This window comes from Pelodiscus sinensis, chromosome 1, assembly GCF_049634645.1.
Source record: "Pelodiscus sinensis isolate JC-2024 chromosome 1, ASM4963464v1, whole genome shotgun sequence".
NCBI lineage: Eukaryota > Metazoa > Chordata > Testudines > Trionychidae > Pelodiscus > Pelodiscus sinensis.
The window spans coordinates 6,033,950-6,052,869 of NC_134711.1; the positions used below are offsets into that span (position 1 = coordinate 6,033,950).

The 18,920-nt window shown below is 41.9% G+C and overlaps 1 protein-coding gene across 2 annotated transcripts in view; it reads left to right on the forward strand.

Annotated features, from left to right (window-relative positions):
• The window catches only part of CHCHD3 (coiled-coil-helix-coiled-coil-helix domain containing 3), a 268,328-nt gene that overhangs the window by 82,836 nt on the left and 166,572 nt on the right, over nucleotides 1-18,920 (forward strand). For both annotated transcript variants that reach the window (XM_006120346.4, XM_025183231.2), the window contains exon 4: nucleotides 5,170-5,314. In XM_006120346.4, coding sequence (XP_006120408.1) covers nucleotides 5,170-5,314 — 145 coding nt within the window. The remainder of the gene's footprint in view (nucleotides 1-5,169; nucleotides 5,315-18,920) is intronic.

Sequence of the window (18,920 nt, forward strand, 5' to 3'; positions counted from 1 at the left end):
GTGCTTCCCTCCCTGCTGTGGGTCATGTGGAGTCACCTCTCTGGCACCTCCCTAGTGTGATGGCCGGGAGCAACTGTTCCCTCTGCCCCCGCCTCCCTACACCTCTGCATCACCAGGGAGGAAGCAGAAACAAGCGTGCTGCTTCTTTAAGAATCTGGCTAGCCGGCGCTCTCTCTTTCCGAGCGGGTGAGGGAGTGCCGGCTCTTTGCGGAACGCCTACTTTTGCTTTGCAGAACCCCAGGGTTCCGCGGAGCACCAATTGGGAAACACTGAGATAGAGGCAGCAAGCAGGGGGGAGGGGTACTTCAAAGTGGAGGCACTGCACAGCTGTGTGGCGCTGCCGCTTTGAAACCCCAAGGTGATGTTTCTGACGGGCAGCTGCCCTGGAATCCACAGTCAGCTGGGAACTCCCAGCGGCGTTTCCCTAGAACCCGGGCTCTGCTGCTTTGAAACCCCAAGGCAACATTTCAAACAGGCAGCTGCCCTGGAGTCCATGGTCAGTTGGGGATTCCCAGCGGCATTTCCCCAGAATCCAGGATCAGCTGGGGAGTCCAAGGCATCGTTTCAAAGGCACAGCTGCTGCAGGGCATCTGCTCCTTTGAAATGCCACCTCTGCGCGTTTCAAAGGTGCAATGGAGCCTGGGGTCACCTGGGGACTCCCCAACTGATCCAGGGCTCCGCGAGGCACTTCCCGAGAACTTGGGGCCGATTCTGGGGAAGTGCTGCGCGGAGCCTGGGGTCAGCTGGGGAGTCCTCAGTTGACCCCAGGTTTCTAGTAGCATGCAGCATTCAGCACTCAAAGTCCCTCACTGAACCCGGGCTCCGTGGCTTTGAAATGCACAAGAGCCCCTGCTGGGGACTCTTGTGCATTTCAAAGCAGGCACCCGTGTATAGCCCGGAGTCAGTGGGACCTCCCGCTGGCCCCAGGCTGTACGTGAAGTTCCGCATTCCTCCTCTGAAATGTACAAGAGCCCCAGCGGACACTTCAAAGGAGGAATGTGCAAGTGCCTATCGATTAGTCAGTTAACCTCATTTTAACATCTTTACTCTGGACTAGCACTCCGAGTGAAGCTATGGAATCCCCCACATTGAAGCTTTTCAAGGACTGGTTGAACAATCACCTTTCGGGGTGGCCTAGGTATACTTGGTCCGGCTTCGATGCAAGGGTTTTGGACTTGATGACCTCTCAAAGATTTGGAAGGAACATCATTTCTGTAATTGTATGATTCTCTGATGCATGTATTTTCTAGATGAAAATAATTACTGTCTCTCTTACTGAGTGTCAAATTTGATGAAGCCGTATAGAAAATGTTGCTTATTTTTCTCCTTCCTCTAATTCAGGCCTGGGCATAATCTGGCCAGCGGGCCAAATCCAGCTCGCTAAGCCACCAGATCCAGCCCACAGAGGCGGCAGGGAGCCCCAGGCAGGCTCCTCAGCTTGCCCTGCAACCCCACGCCATACAGGGCTCCGTTTGTTTTAAAACTGGAGGGAAGTTTTAGGAGCTGCTCCACCCCCAGCACGTTCCCATTGGCCGGTGTGTGGCAGAAATCAGCCAATGGGAGCGGCTTGTTGGAATAACAGGCTGCTAAGAAGAATCATGCCCTCTCTCCTAGACTCAGTTATTCATGAAGCACATGGCCAGGCAGGCTGGGAAACATTTTAAGCTCTGTAGGCAAGCAGGCTAGATTGGCAGCTGACAAGTAAATCTCTTGGCCGCAGCCTGCTTTTGGCACCGCAGCCCTTTCCTGCCCCAACTCTCTGCCCCCCTCTCCTTCAACCCATCCCTCTATCCCCCTCTTACACACATACCCCCTTCCAGATCTGGCACCCTAGTCTCCTGCCCCAGATCACAATCCTTTCCTATTCTAGGTCACATCCCAGGCCCCTGCACTTCAGTCCCCTGCCCTAGGTCACAACAGCCTGCTTTATCCCAACTCCCTCCCAGACTCCAGTCTCCCTCCTGCACCCCAGTCCCTTACCCCAACCTCCCTTCTGCATCCAACCTCCTTCCCAGACCCTGCATTTCTATTAATATAATGGAAGAGTGCAGCCCTCGACCACTTTCCAAAATCTTGGTGCCCCCCCCATCAAAAATTATTTCCCACCCCTCTTCTACTTCCTTAAAAAAACCAAAACAACAATCATCCCAAACAAATAAACCTTTATCTACCTCACAATATTTGACGATTGACTGCCCTCAACATTTATGCAAGTGTGTAAACAACCTTGGGGAGGATGCAGATATTATTTCTCATTAATGGTGCCATTTGGAGTATGATGGTACACAGTAGCTCATTCACATCATTGTTTGTTATTTTTGCGAACGTATTTTGTTTTTGGGCAAAGGTTGTCAAATGAGTAGCCTATACGTCTCAGGGTGTCCCTAAACCACGTTCATATGGGCATGCAGAGTTTTGGCAATAATAGAAAGGAACTTTTTCATATTCAAGGCACTTATTTATAAGGTTTAAGGAAATGGACTTTCTGCTCTTTGGAAAAAAGATTAAGAGGAGACCACATCAAGGCACATAATTCTGTAGGTAGTGGCCTAATGCCAAATAAAAAAAATGAAGGAACATGAATATGAGCTAAAAAGCCCATGTTTAAAAAAATAAAGAAAATTACATCTTTTCTAAGTATAGCAATTTGTGAATTATAGTACCAGTGGGTGTAATGTATAAAAAGAGGACTCGCATCTTGAACGGCAAAGAATAGAATCCGAAATAGGTGATCGGGGTGGGAGGGTATACTCTGAGAAGTCTTAAGTGCTGCTTCTACTTTCTTCTGAAATGAAGGAACTACTGAGACTTCTATTTTGACACTGCTTCTCTTTGTGTGAAACAATGTTTCTGTAATCTAAAGGAAAACTCGTGTGTGTTTTGACTGCATCATTGATTGTGCGATAGATTAAATGCATTGATGCTGCTAGAATAATTTGGGGGACCTTGGGAAATCACTTAATGGAATTTGGTCCATGTCTGCATAATCTTTTTGCTGGAGTAATTGAAGATGCTGCTTAATAAACTTTATAAAAACTCCCAGTTGGTTGATGTGTTTCAGAGGGTTGTGTCTGAGCACAAAAATGACACACATTCTAACTGCCTTCTCCCACCCTTCCAATCTCCACCCATTTTAAACTTTTTATTAAACATTTTCCTTGGGGAAGACTTTAATATACTGTAATTCTGGTACCTTTCATAAAGTGACCCTGCACAGCATAATTTGTTCTCGGGAGCTCTGTTGATAACTTGTACGTTCAGTGGAAATTCTGACACCTTGCCTCTTTCACTCTTTTTTTTTTTTTAAAGCCTATTAAAACAGTATTTGATATTCCATTGCCAGTGATGAACTTGTAGATATTGACTTCTGTGTTTGGCTTGGGAATATATACAAAGCTGGTGTTTTACTGGCTAAATGATATAAAATATATTTGCACATATGTGTAACGTATACATGTATTTTAATAAAAATATTATTATAAACATTTCCATTAATGTTAAGGATTGTGATATTACATTCTGCTTGTGTTAAAGACTCCCTGTGCTAATGTAATGAATATTGAAGTTCTGGGAATAATAATAATTTTCACTCAAATAGCTCCTTTCATTTAATGCTGTCAGGTCACTTTCCAACTTTTAAGAATGTCAACATAGTTGTTAAGGCCTTTTTGCAGGTGAATACACTAAGATGGACCTTCCCAAAAGTAATAAAGTGTATCAGTGACAGAAAGGAATAGAGTTGAGAGTTTTTGAACAAGAATTCCTTTAAAAAACAATACAGAGTATGTAGATTTTAAGCATGAGATTTTAATTAGCTTTATTCCTTGTCTTGCTTAATTTCAGAGGTAATGCTGTTAAGTTTTGGGTATGATGTTGGGATATTGAATTTATATATCCATGTAACTGAGAGATGTTGATATTGAGAAATGTTGGAGATTGTTCATATTGATGGATGTCAGGGATATGTGTGTGTCTATCTCAATATATAACCTGTGGCATTGATATTGCGTATGTACAGGCAGTCCCCGGGTTACGTAAAAGATAGGGACTGTAGGTTTGTTCTTAAGTTGAATCTGTATGTAAGTCGGAACTGGCATCCAGATTCAGCCGCTGCTGAAAGTGACCAGCGGCTGACTACAGGAAGCCCGAGGCAGAGTTGCTCTGCCACGGGCTTCCTGGAATCAGCCGCTGATCAGTTTCAACAGCGGCTGAATCTGGACGCCTGGGACAGAGCAGCTGGGGCGCTGCCGGGTAGGTTCCCGCAACTATGCCTCGGGCTTCCTGTAGTCAGCCGCTGGTCAGTTTCAGCAGCGGCTGACTTGGGGACGCCTGGGGCAGAGCAGCTGGGGTGCTGCTGGGTTGGTCCAGTAGCGCCGCTCCTCGGCGCTACTGGACCAACCCAGCAGCACCCCAGCTGCTCTGCCCCAGGCGTCCTGATTCAGCCTCTGCTGAAACTGACCAGCAGCGGCTGAATCAGGACGCCTGGGGCAGAGCAGCTGGGGTGCTGCCGGGTTGGTCCAGTAGCACCAAGAGCGGCGCTGCGGGACCAACCGGCAGTGCCCCAGCTGCTCTACCACAGGTGTCCCGAGAAAAGCCTGGTCTGCTGCGGGGGGGGAGGGGGTGGAGGGGAGCGGAGGGGCAGGGAGCACTAGGGGAGACGTGGGCGGCGGGACCGAGACGCGCCGCGGTCCCGCCGCCCGGGTCCTCTGCGTCTCCCTGGTCTGCTGGCCCCCCCCCCCCCCCCAGCAGACCAGGGAGACGCGGAGCAAAGCCGCGGAGGACCCCGTGGGACCGCGGCGCGTCTGGGCGGTCCCCCTGCCCGGGTCCTCCGCGGCTTGCTCCGCTTCTCCCTGATCTGCTGGGGGGAGGGTCCCCAGCAGACCAGGGAGACGCGGAGCAGCTTTTCTCGACTCGGAGGACGCGGGTGGCGGGACCGTGGCACGTCTGGGCGGTCCCGCCTCCCGCGTCCTCCGGGGCGAGAAAAGCCCCGTTCGTAAGTACGGATCCGACATAAGTCGGATCCGCGTAACCCTCGGACTGCCTGTAGTGATCTCTGAAAGCTAGTAATATTTTAACACAACTACTGTACTCTTTTAATGATGTGTTTGTCCATTCAAGCTATTTGGCAATATATTTCCATTCTAAATACTTTAACCCTTTTTTATGTAGATTGAAACAAGATCAAAAGTATGTACGTGATGAAATTGGCAAAATTCTGGAGCGGGAGCGGACTGCTTCAAATGAGCATTTGACTAGAGCCATTCTTAGAGAGAGAGCTGTGACAGAAGAGGAACGCCTGAAGACACAACATTTTGTAAGTGCAACAACGTTTTTTATGTCAACGTGAAGGTTTTCAAACAAGTGTCAGTGTCCTACATTTTTTTTTTGTAAACTCATGTAAAAGACAGGGAAGTAGAAAGTTTCTTCAATAGCACTTTTCCTCTTTAGCAAATATGATTATCAGATGATTTCTTTTTGTTGCTTTGTTAATATCACAATCCGTAAAGGAGCAGCTTCTTTAAACCATGCAGTCCTTTCTTAGAGTTACTAGGATGTCGCTTATTGGGCAAAAACCTTTATGCGGGGAGAGTGTTCAAATATCTTTACTAAGAATCTGGTTCATTTTCTATATTTATGGGTTTGGAGATCAGGTTCGATTGTTATATTGAATTATTTTATACTTTGTGATAATTGAAGATACATTAACAGTATTATCGACTGTAATCTTGACTGATACTAAATTTTCAAAAGACATAGGCACCAACTCTATGGGAGATCCGAGGCTAAAGCACCCATGGGGGAAAAAAAAGAGGATGCTGACTCTCCTCCCACCTCCACCCCCCCAATTAGCTCCTCCCTGAGCGCTTCCCACCTACTGGCAGGCCCCACCAATCAGTTCCTTCCTTTACCTTCCAGCACCTCCTGCTTGCCATGATGAACTACTCTGTGGCTTGCAGGAGGTACTGAGGGATTAGGAGGAGGAGTTGAGAGCAGGACATATTCAGGAGAGAGGGCAGAATGGGGCAGGGCAGGAAGAAATGGGTTGGTGGAAGGGATGAAGTGGGGGCAGGCCAAGGGGTGAAGCCAGGGTCCATCACTCCAGAAAACTTAGAACAGTCCTACTGTCTTTCCAAGATATAATTTTTTTCATTTTATTTATACTGGAGTCTGAAATAGCATGTGTGTGCGTGTAATTTTCATGGTTAGTCCCTAAAGTTCAATGCCAGCTTATTGAAAAAGTCTGTATTGAAGAACTGTATTTCATCAGAGATTATATTTAAAACCTCTCTGATGACATCTTCGTTGTGAAATATTGCAGTTTATTTTTCTCTGAAAATTGACATCTTAGATTGTTGTCCATTTCAAATTGTTGGATTTGTAGCTTCCCACATCAATCACTGTGTCTGCCTTTGTAGTTCTCAGAAAGAAATCCCCATGATAATTGTTTGAGGCTTGAAAGCTCCATTTTGCTAAAAAAAATTTTTTGGGGGGGCATAACCAAAGAACCAATAGATTTGGATTTTTTCAGCTTGAAAAAAAAAAAGACTTTATCTTGCAAACTAATGTATTTGGTTAAACTTCACTCATATGATCATTCCCATTGAAATCAATGGAATTGTTCATTTGTGTGGAAATAGGTATGTGAATAATCTTCAAAAATAATCATGGAGACTTTCATTTTCTGAGAACTGTTAAAAGACAGTCAGCTCATGTCTGAGAAGATTAAAGTACAGCTGAAATATTTTAAATGTTCAAATATTTTAAATGTTCAATCTGTGTAACACACATGGCAAATTAGAGTAAATTGTTCAAACTTGCACAGGCCAAGAGGTTGCTGTTACCCTAGCTCAGTGGTTCTCAACTCGTTTCGGTCCATGGACCACTAGGCCAATCAAAAAATTTTCGTGGACCACCTCCTTTTTGAGACATGGTTAAAAAAAGAGCAGACAAGGAACATTTTTGTTTGAAATTTATTTATTACTAACAGATTTTTGGATTCTCTTCACACTGACAAGCTTTTCAATGTTTGTAGTGGTACTTGATAATGCACAACAAATATCACTTTCCACTGCAAACCGATTCCTCTGTTTGGACTTAACGTGCAACAGACACAAAAATCCAGTTTCACACATGTAAGTTGATGCAAATGGCAAAAGAAATCTGACTGCGTGTGCTGACAGATTTGGGTAACTCCCGGTCATCTTGGCCCAAACTTTCTCTATGGTAGACTGCTGATACACGTCTTGAGTCGCAAAATCATTTTTCAGATCCAAGAATTCCTCCAGCAGGTGACGCTATGGATGATGTGCCGCGTGCTTGTGAACACGGCATAAAACAGCCTAATGGTGGTGCCTGCTCACACCATGTGACTTTGGACAATGTTCCTGTGGACCACCGAAAAAGTCGCCATGGACCACCAGTTGAGAACTACAGCCGTAGCTGAACAGAGCTTTGGAGGGTGTTTTGCATGGCTTCTTGTCTCTGTTACTTGGTTCTGTAATTCATTTATTTATCTTGTTGAGAGAGAGAGAGACAGACATTGTTTCCTGTGTACAAAAAATAAAACAAAACTTGATGCTTGCAAGTGAAAAAAGGCCTATTTTTTTTCAGGAAATTCTGAACACTGAAGCTTTCCTTATCACAAATTTTAAAAAACAGGCTATTTTTCAGAAATGTCACTTTTCTTTCTTAGAATTAACTTAGCCAAGATTGTATCAGCCCCATATGCTTGGTGAAACAATCAAGAACTCATTGTTGGCTAATTTTATATTTACTGGCTAGAGGTCGAGAATTTGTTTCACGTGTAGTGTCAGGGGAAGACGCAACACAAGCATTGCTTGTTAGGAAGAGAGGGAATGGAATGATCTTAAAAAGAAATTAAGCAGTTTTTTTTCTTGTGGGTCTTCATTCAGAGATTCTCACTGCCTTCTGGTGGTGAAGGCACCATTGTGTGGAACTTGGGATGGTTCTGTGCTGTATGGGTGCCTTGCATATAGAGGCAGCCTGTCCAATTGTCCGTGGCACAGATTTCGTGCTTGGGTATAGAAGTCAACTCTCTGAATTCTGTGTCAGATGTCTCCTTGGCCATTTTTCAAATGATGATAAAAGTAAATGCAGACTATTTAAATGTGTGGCAATGGACAATCTGCTGCATTCTCGGGTACTAAGTAATGCTCACTGTCCTTTACATTTTATTTTAAAAGCTACTACTCTGTCCTTTGCTGCTCAGTTTACTCTGTTGACCCCTCTCTCACACCTCATATGTAGATGCTGGTATGCATTTAATTTGGATAAATAATAATATTTTTAAGGCAAGGGCCATATTTATGTCTGATACACAGTCATGTGAAAACCTCTGATACTATACAAATAGTTGAACCTTTTTAATTTATCTCACTTGATGTGGAATGTAAGATCAGTGGAACAAGTCTTTCCATATTATTTGTAAATTACTGCATATGGCAATAGTGCTATTGCTGATGCTTAATTGTTTTAATAGAATAAAAAAACGTAAATATTATGTGATATATGCCACCGAGTGCCAGCAATGCCCCTCTGCCATATATATATTGGCCAAACCAGACGGTCTCTTTGAGAGAGGATAAGTAGATACAAATAAGACATCAGAAATATTAATACACATAAACCAGAGGGGAACATTTTATCCTACCTGGCTACTCAGTCATGGATTTAAAAGTAGCCATTCTTCTACAAAGGAGTGTCACCACCCAATTACAGAGAGAGACTGCAGAACTGGAATTTATCTACAAATTTGAGACTGTTACCCTGGGCTTGAATAAAGAGGTTAACTGGTTAACACAGTATAAAGCAATTTCCCCTGCTGTTGGCTTCTCTGTTTTTACATCAAAAGCTATGAATGGGACATATCCCATTCATTAATTAGCTTCATTAACACGGGTCCTACACTTGACAGGTACTTCTTTTGCTGTTGTATACATCTTAGATTATTTCCATTCCAAGTTATCTGATGAAGTGGGCCTTACCCATGCAATTTCAGCTGTTACACATTTGTGAAAATAAACATTTTAACATCTCTAGATAAAAGATCAAAAATAGTTTTGTTTTATCTCTTTTGTTTTTATTTTGTCATTCCATTGTCTGTTCCCCATGGGTTGTGTTCTTGAAGAAAGGCTTAATTGTCTTATTTTTTATTTTACTCTCAAAAGATTTAGTTTTGGCATTGGTGTCATCTTTCCTGGCAAGTGCGTCTGTAGGTTGGGCCCCAGTGTAGTGGCCTGGGATGCAGAGAATTCTCAATTAGCATTCTTGATAGCAGGGTTCTCAATGAACGAAAACTTTTCTTTTTAGAGGCATATGTTATTTTAAAATCTTTTTCTTTCTTCATCTCAAAATTGTGTGCAGACCAAATGGGCTTCCTCTTATTGTGTGGTTTTAAATGTGGTAACTTTGCCACAAATAGCTTATTGACATTCCATCACTTGAATCATGAGTGTCAGGGTGAGATATGGAGAGTATGGAGGAAAAAAAAATCTATAGATAACCAAAGTGCATATTTCTGTTACCTTATAATGACCTGGCATTTGCTGTTAACATATTTGCTTCACTACCTGGGCTGAAATGAGCTGTCATTAAGCCCTTACATGTTGGAAAACAGTTTTATTGAGCTGTCAGTGACATTATAGTCTCATTTCCTATCAAAGAGTGAAGAAACATTATTCTGTCCATTTGCTTTAACCATAACATTAACAGTTGATGATGAGTATCATTTTGGATCCTCATCCACACTTGTATGTATTTTGTAAGTTGGCTGCATGTATTGTTCAAATGTTAAAATGGGAACAAGTGTTACTTAATTAAATGATTAAGTCATTTTTCCCTTTGTTTCAAAACATGTGTATTAAAATAATCATTTCTGTGGTTAGAATGCACTAATCAGTTTATTGGATATTTGCCCAGCAAAATCATATGTGAGAGGTATAATGCTTCCCTTTTTATTCTGAACACTGAAATCAGTAGGCCAAATACTTCCCTTGATTTACTAGCACTGAGATTGGTGGAGTTACATTAGGAATGAATTTGACCCATTGTCTCAAATGAATTCTTTTTATTCAAAGATAATGTCTTCCTTTTCTGTGGCTTGATGCTCAGATGTTCTCCTGGACATTCTTGGGCTCTAAATCACTCTATGTACCTTCTGTGCCATGCCACATTTGCTTTAGTGATCTGTTTGTTTTTACCTGTCTTCAATTTGTTACCTTTACTAAGAGGAAATTCCCTGTTTTCCATAGAGTTTATATCTGATCTTTTTTACTCTTTCCTAACAGTCTTAGACTAACCATATTTCAGGGGGATAATGTAACTAGAAAATACCAGAGGGCAGATATATACCCAGTGAGATAAGGTGTTCGTCCACGAGAGAACAGAAGTCTGTTTACAAACGAGTGTTTATTGCATACCTCATTTATCCCATTCATCATTTTAATAGAAAAATGAGTCTCTGTAGATGATTATTTCAGAATTTGAAGTGGGCTACATAGCCTAAAGCAGAATGTGATTACTTATTGTAGACAGGGTAAAGCTATTTTTTAAAACCTGATCAGTGACAATAATTTATGATCACTTGCAACATAGTAGAAATAAAGGTGATTAGCAGTGGTCAGAGTAGAAAATTTGATAATACAAAACCATTGTTTTCAAACTTTGTCACCCAGCATCCTTGTAATAGTTTTTCTGTTCAGGGTCTCAGCCCAGCAGCTTGATGAGGAACATTTCACTATTACTCTGTATTACTGTTACGTTAACTCAAGTGTCCCATTCCTATTTGTAACCACGGTTTTATTAGTTGTTGGCACATACCATGAATAGATACTGAGAACACCTTCAAAGGGAGAGATTTGTTTATAGAAGACATGGTATTCATATGTACATATGGTATTTATATGTACACTATTCACAGCGTAGTATTGAACTCATAACTAAGAATATCTTCTAGGATAAGGCCACCAGAACATACAGTGTGTGGGGTAGAGCACACATTTTGTTTATTTTTAAGAAGAGTCTGATAGATTACATGGGAAAAATGGGAATTCTGGAAATAATGCCCATAACATAAGAACTAGGGGTTATCAAACGAAATCAGTAAGTTGTAGGTTTAAAACTAACCAAAGGAAGTTTTTTTTTTCCCCCCCCAGGGATCACGTGTTCTGTTCACTCGCTCTGTGGCATCTGGCATTGGCCGTTTTTGGAAGACAGGATACTGGGCTAGATGGACCTTTGGTCTGACCCATTATGTCCATTCTTATGTTCTTATGATGTGATACATTCTTCTAGCTAGCCTTAGGAGAGAATGTGAAGGTGTTGAGGGTTCTAATGGAGAAGGTGCCACTGGGGATAATTATGGCATGGCTTTCAGACGAGATAGGGCTGTCATGAAGCTGGAACCATATTACTTGTTCCTCTTGAAAGATGGTATCTCAAATGTTTTGCTATGGTACACGGTTGGGAGGTAGTACTAGTGACTATTCCCCTTAAACTCTTTCACTATCCAAGGTGAATGGATTTTTTTAAACCATAAGGCACTGACAATTTTAAAAGAGAATGTACTATAATTATATATAGTATGGCATGATTGAGAAATAATCAGCTGTCTTTGGGTGTGTCTACACTGCAACTGTAGCTCGAAATAAGCTATGCAATTTGATCTACGCAAATTATGTGCTCATTTCGAGTTAATTTAGAAATATCTTATTTCAAAATTTGGCGCTATCTACACAGTGCCAGATTTCAAAATAGAGCACTATTTCAGAACATCCCATACTCCCATGGAACGAGGTTTACAAGGACGTCGGACTAGCGAGCCCGTTATATTTCAAATAACGGGCTTGCTCAAAAGACATGGAATAGCTATTTCGGGATACTTTTGGTATCCTGAAATAGCTCCATGATGTAGACGTAGCCTTAGAATTTGCAGGCTTTCACCTAGCAGTGCTCTCAATGAACTATTAACTAGAAGATGAGCATCTATCTCATATTAATCTGAAAAACCAAAATACAGTAGAAAATTTAGTGATATCACTATTCTAAGGATACCTTTTCCACCAGGATTTTCTCTCTAGTTCAGCATGAAAGCAACTGTTGGAATACATTGCAGATGATACTAAGTTTGCAGATGATACCAAACTGGGTGGGGTTGCAACTGTTGATACCAAACTGGGTGGGGATACAACTGTTGGAATAAGTTTGCAGATGATACCAAACTGGGTGGGGTTGCAACTTCTTTGGAGGATAGGGACATAATTCAAAATGACCTTAGCAAGTTAGAGAAATGGTCAGAGGTAAACAGGATGAGGTTTAATAAAGAGAAATGCAAAGTGCTCTACTTAGGAAGGAACAATCAGTTCCATACATACAAGATGGGAAGCGACTGTCTAGGAAGGAGCATGGCGGAAAGGGATCTAGGGGTCATAGTGGACCACAAGTTGAATATGAGTCAAGAGTGTGATGCTGTTGCAAAAAAAGCAAATATGATTCTAGGTTGTATCAACAGGTGTGTTGTAAGCAAAACTCGTGAAGTCATTCTGCCGCTCTACTCTGCACTAGTTAGGCCTCAGCTGGAGTACTGTGTCCAGTTCTGGGCGCCACATTTCAAGAAAGATGTGGAGAAATTGGAAAGGGTACAGAGAAGAGCGACAAGAATGATTAAAGGTTTAGAGAACATGACCTATGAAGCCAGGCTTCATGAACTGGGCTTGTTTAGTTTGGAAAAAAGAAGATTAAGGGGGGACATGATAGCGGTTTTCAAATATCTAAAAGGGTGTCACAAGGAGGAAGGAGAAAATTTGTTCCTCTTGGTTTCTGAGGACAGGACAAGGAGTAATGGGCTGAAAGTGCAGCAGGGGAGGTTTAGATTGGCCATTAGGAAAAAATTCCTAACTGTCAGGGTGGTCAAATATTGGAATAAATTGCCAAGGGAGGTGGTGGAATCTCCCTCTCTGGAGATATTTAAGAACAGGTTAGATAGACATCTGTCAGGGATGGTGTAGAAGGAGCTTGGTCCTGCCTTGTGGGAGGGGGGCTGGACTCGATGACCTCTTGAGGTCCCTTCCAGTCCTATTATTCTATGATTCTATGATTGCGGAGTTAGAAATGAGAATCGTGTTGGAAAGAAATTTTAAGGTAATCAGAACTACAGGTGAATATTCCCCCCTTTTTATATAATTAATTCCTTCCTCACATTCAGGAGGTTAACAATACCTCTTTTTCCTTGATAACATGTTATAGGGCAACTCTTTTGCCACTCCTTCTCTAGAAAATCATTTTCCATTTTGATTATCGTAACCACTTCTTCATTGGCTTCCATGACACCCACATAACCCTTTTGCAGTGTGTACTAAAAGGCAGATACTAAGGTAACCTATTCCTAGTTTTTGTCTCTGACCATGTGATCCTTCTCTCTTAGAATCTCTTTTCTTTTCCTCTTCTGTACCCCATGAAGTTCATCCTTCATTCTGTCATTGCCTTCCATAGAAGTCTACAGATTTCATGCTGTTAATGGGTAGTAGGTTTAAAACTAATTTAATGGGTAGCAGGTTTAAAACTAATAAAAGAAAGTTCTTCTTCACACAGTGTGTAGTCAACCTGTGGAACTCCTTGCCAGAGGAGGCTGTGAAGGCTAGGACTATAATAGAGTTTAAAGAGAAGCTGGATAAATTCATGGAGGTTAGGTCCATAAAAGGCTATTAGCCAGGGGATAAAATGGTGTCCTTGGCCTCTGTTTGTCAGATGCTGGAGAGAGATGGCAGGAGACAAATCGCTTGATCATTGTCTTTGGTCCACCCTCTCTGGGGCACCTGGTGTTGGCCACTGTCAGCAGACAGGATACTGGGCTAGATGGACCTTTGGTCTGACCCAGTACGGCCGTTCTTATGTTCTTATATGTTCTTATGTTCTATCCTCTTCCTTCCCACACACCTAGATTTGTCTCTTAATATGTTCCCCTGCACTCCATTTGTCTGTTCCTCCCACAGCTGTTTCTGTGCCACTCGTGCATATAGAATGTCCTTGTTTGAACTGGTCCCCAATGTCCCTCCTCCGCCTATTTAAATACCTCCTATAACCCTATTGTGCTGTTGCATCTACAAGAATAGAGCTAAGCAAGTCAACTGTTACACTGAGGATGCTTAAGCTTAAATTTGCAATCTGATTGCTACTAATTAATTAATTAAACCTCAGTGGAAGTTGCAGATACCACCAAACCTCATCTATCATAGGTGTTTGTTGATTAACATGCCGCAAAGAAATAAAACGTTATGCGATTTAAAGGGGCCAAACCATATATTGTAAGAATTTAAAAGGTACAACAAGGAAATAGGTAAACACTCTTAATATCCCCAACCCAAGAAGAAATAAGAAGATAGAAAAGTACCCCACAAACACAAGGTATTACACAGACAATAATTACACTATCCAGCTGTCGACGATGGACGGTGATGCACCCGTCTCTCAAGCCTTTGGCTAATTAAAGCCTCTAGCGAGAGACTAGGAGGCGATCCCTCGCAGCGATGTCCTCTGCCGTGCTCTCGACCTCAAGCCTTAGGCTCCTTCCGAGCCCTTGGCGAGGAACAGAGAGGCGGTCCCTCGTAGACCCTGGGGACGGGTGGAATGTAGGCAGGTGGTGAAGTCCTTCTCCGGGGCCTTCTGCTCCTGGACTCAGGATTCACTGCTGGTAAGTTGCCTGGCGCTGTCTTCTGGTGGATTCCGCTCTTCAGCTGGAATCGGCGATAGACGAGCTACTCCTGTACCCAGACTGGATACATAAAATCCCTATCTAAACTAACGCTACGCCTCCCGTCATGATATAATACCCCGGCCGCTTGAGCGTAGAACTGACACACTATACTAACGGACAGACTCGATGACGAACCTCTAACTAACCTAGCTATCTAATGAAGAAGGACAGGGGACAGGGTGGAACGCTGCAGAAGCGAACAAGCAGAGAGCGAACAGCGAGCGAACAGAGCGGGAATGCTGACCAGAACTTAAGTAGTCTCTCCCCATGAATATTTATGAGCTGTAGCTTTAAACTCATTGGACCTTGTCTGGGTAAACAAGGGCCTCTGATAGGGTGTCTGAATAAACAGTTTCTAACTGTCTGGGGTGAGAGTACTGTGTGCAGCAGCACGTGGTGACATGTGCAGCTACTTGCGTGCCGTGTGCAGCAGCACATGGTGATGTGTGCAGCAGAAGCTAGAGCCATCTATGTAAATATTCATGACAGTTATTGCATATTCAGTGTCACTGCTCATGCAAATTGATGAGAAGGCGGGGACCCCGTTACACAACCAAATATTTTTAATTAACAAACTCCATCATACTAATGCTACTTTTGATTTAAATAAACCCAATATTATTGGTGCCCCTGTCTTTCCTGGAATGCTGTAAAGGCTGTTCCTCACTCTGTCACTATGAGTGCATAAGTTGGGGGCCCAATAGAGACCTTATACGTTGCCTCTAGAGCAGGGCTACTTGACATGCAGCCCATGGCCTGTTTGTTTGCAGCCTGTGGTGTGGTTTGGATTTATGCGGGGCTCAATACGCGGCCTGCCGGTGGGAGCCAAAACTAAAGAAAAATAGTCAATATAATGGTCTTCAGTTGATATGCCTTTTAGTAGTTAAATTCCTGGACCGTCATTGCTCATTAAAAGTGCTGTCATATGGGTGGAAATTGGGTAAATATTGCATGTTATTAATATCAGCAGAACTGACTTACATGGAACCCTGTGTGTTGTGTAGTCTTGCCTTAATCTTTGTATTCATGCCTGTCAGTGTGCAAGAAGCTATTTGCATATATATTTGCATGTATATGCAACCACACTTAAGTTGCGGCCCTCGACATGTGCTGTGAGTATCATTGTGGCCCCTAGGGCTTCCAAAGTGGAGTAGCTCTGCTCTAGAGGCATTTTTTTTTAAAAACTCCCCAAGGCCACAGATTCCCAGGCCTTGGGAGGTACCCAAGTGGGGGGGGGGGGAGAGGGAGGAAGGGACACACTTTCTTCTTGAACCTAGGAAGAAATCATTTAAGAACTTCTTCCAGACGGGTACCCCAATCTCTTTTACCACCAGAGAGCTTGGAAAAAAATAATAAAAAAGAACAAACTGTAATCTGTGATAGCTGACCTTTCACTCTTAGGCATGCATACACAGACCTCATATTTCTTTCAAGGACGCAAGAATCAGATCATAGTCTTAAAATGATGATTTTATTAACGGAAAAAAAAGATATACTTGGTAAAGCACACTGTACTTGTTTGCTAGGTGTTTTAGAGCAGCTGAGAAAAGCAGATTAAAGCACAGAGAATTACTTCCCTGGGATTTAGCTTTAAGTACAGCATACATGGGTGGGGCACATGGACTCAACACAAGAAGTTTAATCAAACAACAAAACAAAGAAAATAACCTGACTGTGTCTAAATAAACATTCCCTATCACTTATATATCCGTATCTTCAAGGTCCAGTCCATTTCTAGGCACAAGTATCCCTTTTCTAGGCATGGGTTGATCTCCCCCCCTCCCTCCAATGCCTGTTTTTAAAAATCCCATAGATAAATAGCAGCAAGCAGATTTCCTTTCAATTCGGATCTCAACACTTTGTCTCCATTGATTTTCCTGGCTCCCTGCCAACTTTTCCTAGTTACCTGGGTTTAACCCTTTACAGGCTGCACTTTTCCCATCCATCACAGGTACTATCTCTTCCCCTCTCCCTTAGTGGACCACATCTGAAATATTTCTCTTCTATGTTGCATACCTCTAATTTTGCCTCGTGTAATATTATTATGTATGTGTTTTGGTTAGGGAACGTGTCTTTTGATCTGCTTTGCGGACACCTAGCTCATTCTTCATTGATGTTAAAAGAACAATCAAAACTTCAGTCCCTGCAGATAAAAGTCATCAACTGATGAATAGCAGTTTCTTTCTCATGATCTTGGGTCCAGGAATTGAATATTTCTTCCCATATATTTTGTAGCACGTGGTTTTCTTACCAGGCATGATATGTGTCTGTGCCTGAAGAAATGTTTAAAACATACATGTATATGGAAAATTACATTACAGTGGTAGGCAATTTATTTTTTCTGGAAAAGTTAAGTAGTGAAGCTAATTTAAAATGGCCTGTAGATGAGGCTACATTTTCTGCTGCAGGTTGTAATCCTACTATGATTTGTCATTTGAGCTGTTTACTAGTTAAATAGTTGTTTTATTTCAACTCTGAAACCCTCCCTTAGGGTGCCTTTGAACTAAGATGAGTGAGCTGCTTTTCTTTCTTATCTCCATGTTGATACCTACAACATTCATTCAGACAATAGAACATTCTTCTGTATGAAGTAATACAAATATTTATTTTTTCCCAGTTGGTATATTTTGTGCATTTGATATCAATTTGTATGTAGTTGGTTTGTTTCCCCCTGCATAGTCATTTCCCCTTGTTTGTTGGTGTTTGAAAGATCCACAGATAAAAAAGAAAATAAATAGTGAAATGGAATTGTCAGGTGTCTAGGGGTCCTGGTGTAGGACACAAAAATTTATTCATTACCATTATTTAAAAAGTGGTTTGGATCTTGAGTTGACTCTGCTTTTAATCCAAGCAGCATTTATAGAGTTTGGCTTCTGTTCTTAATTTTCCCATAATAGTTAAGCCCAAGATATTATGAGACAAACAAAATTAATGAAGGTTTTATCCCAGCATTCAGCTAGATTATGTAGCACTTAACAAATCTTGCAATTCCATCCATTTGTTTTTTCTGTTGAATTCAAATTGAATTAATTTTTAATTCACAGCATAATACTCTCCTTTTGCGTCCCCCATACATGAACTGATTTGTTCTTGCTGCTACTTTTTTATTGAATTGCTAATAAATGTACTGTGCTGTCTCTTCAAATGAGTGCCATCACTCCTTGTCATGCACAGGCAACAGAAACACATATTGATCCTTTATACGTACATTTTTGCTTTTTCTTGAGGGATTCAATACATTAGAAAGAGGCTAGACCCATTTCTGCCCCCAGACATCATAAAGGAACAAGTTTTAAATAACATTCTTCTTTAGTTTTCAGCACAGTGCATGTGTATAAATATTCTCTCCCCTCCTCTCCTGCTTGATTACTTCTGGGCCTTTGGAGTTTGTATACCCTGCCAGTTGTGTGACACAACAAAAGTGGAATCAAAAAGTTGTCAGGTTTTGTCCTTGTAAATGACATGGTACAAATGCATGTAATGGATTAAAACATGTTCCCTTGACAGAAATCTTTAAATGTAACAATTTGACGAAATAACTTGCCAAGTCTTTGGACTCGCATTCTGATTTTGTAATGTATTTGTTTATTAGACTAGGTTACTTTCTTGGCTTGACACATTTTTCTCCCAGAATACATCAGTTATATTTTTTCTTGGATTGAAATACAAGATATGAGATGGAAGATAAATTTATCCTGCAAGAAGTAAAGACAGTTTTGAATTATTTAACAAATAACTGAGCAGTAAATGAAAAATCATTAATTCAGAACAACACTAAAATAATTTTTCATGGTCCAGTGTGGAGATTTTGATTGGTCCACCACCTTGGAAGATGTGCCTGCATTATAAAATGAAGAAAATTGGAACAAAGATTTCCAGTCTGTTGAATAACTTAAACATTATGGGCTGCCATACAAGTGACCATGTTGTAGTAGATAGAGGGCCTGAGATTTAAGGCCTTGTGTCTGAGGTCAAAGTAGTTGTCAGAATTTTACTGATGCTCAAAAATTACCTTTGCTCTGTAAGAGGCAGACCCTGTTCACAGAATCTGGCAAGAACAGGGCTACTGCTCATAGAGTCATAGTACTGGAAGGAACCTTGAGAGGGCATCAAGTCCAGTCCCCAGCATTCAAGGCAGGACCAAGCACCG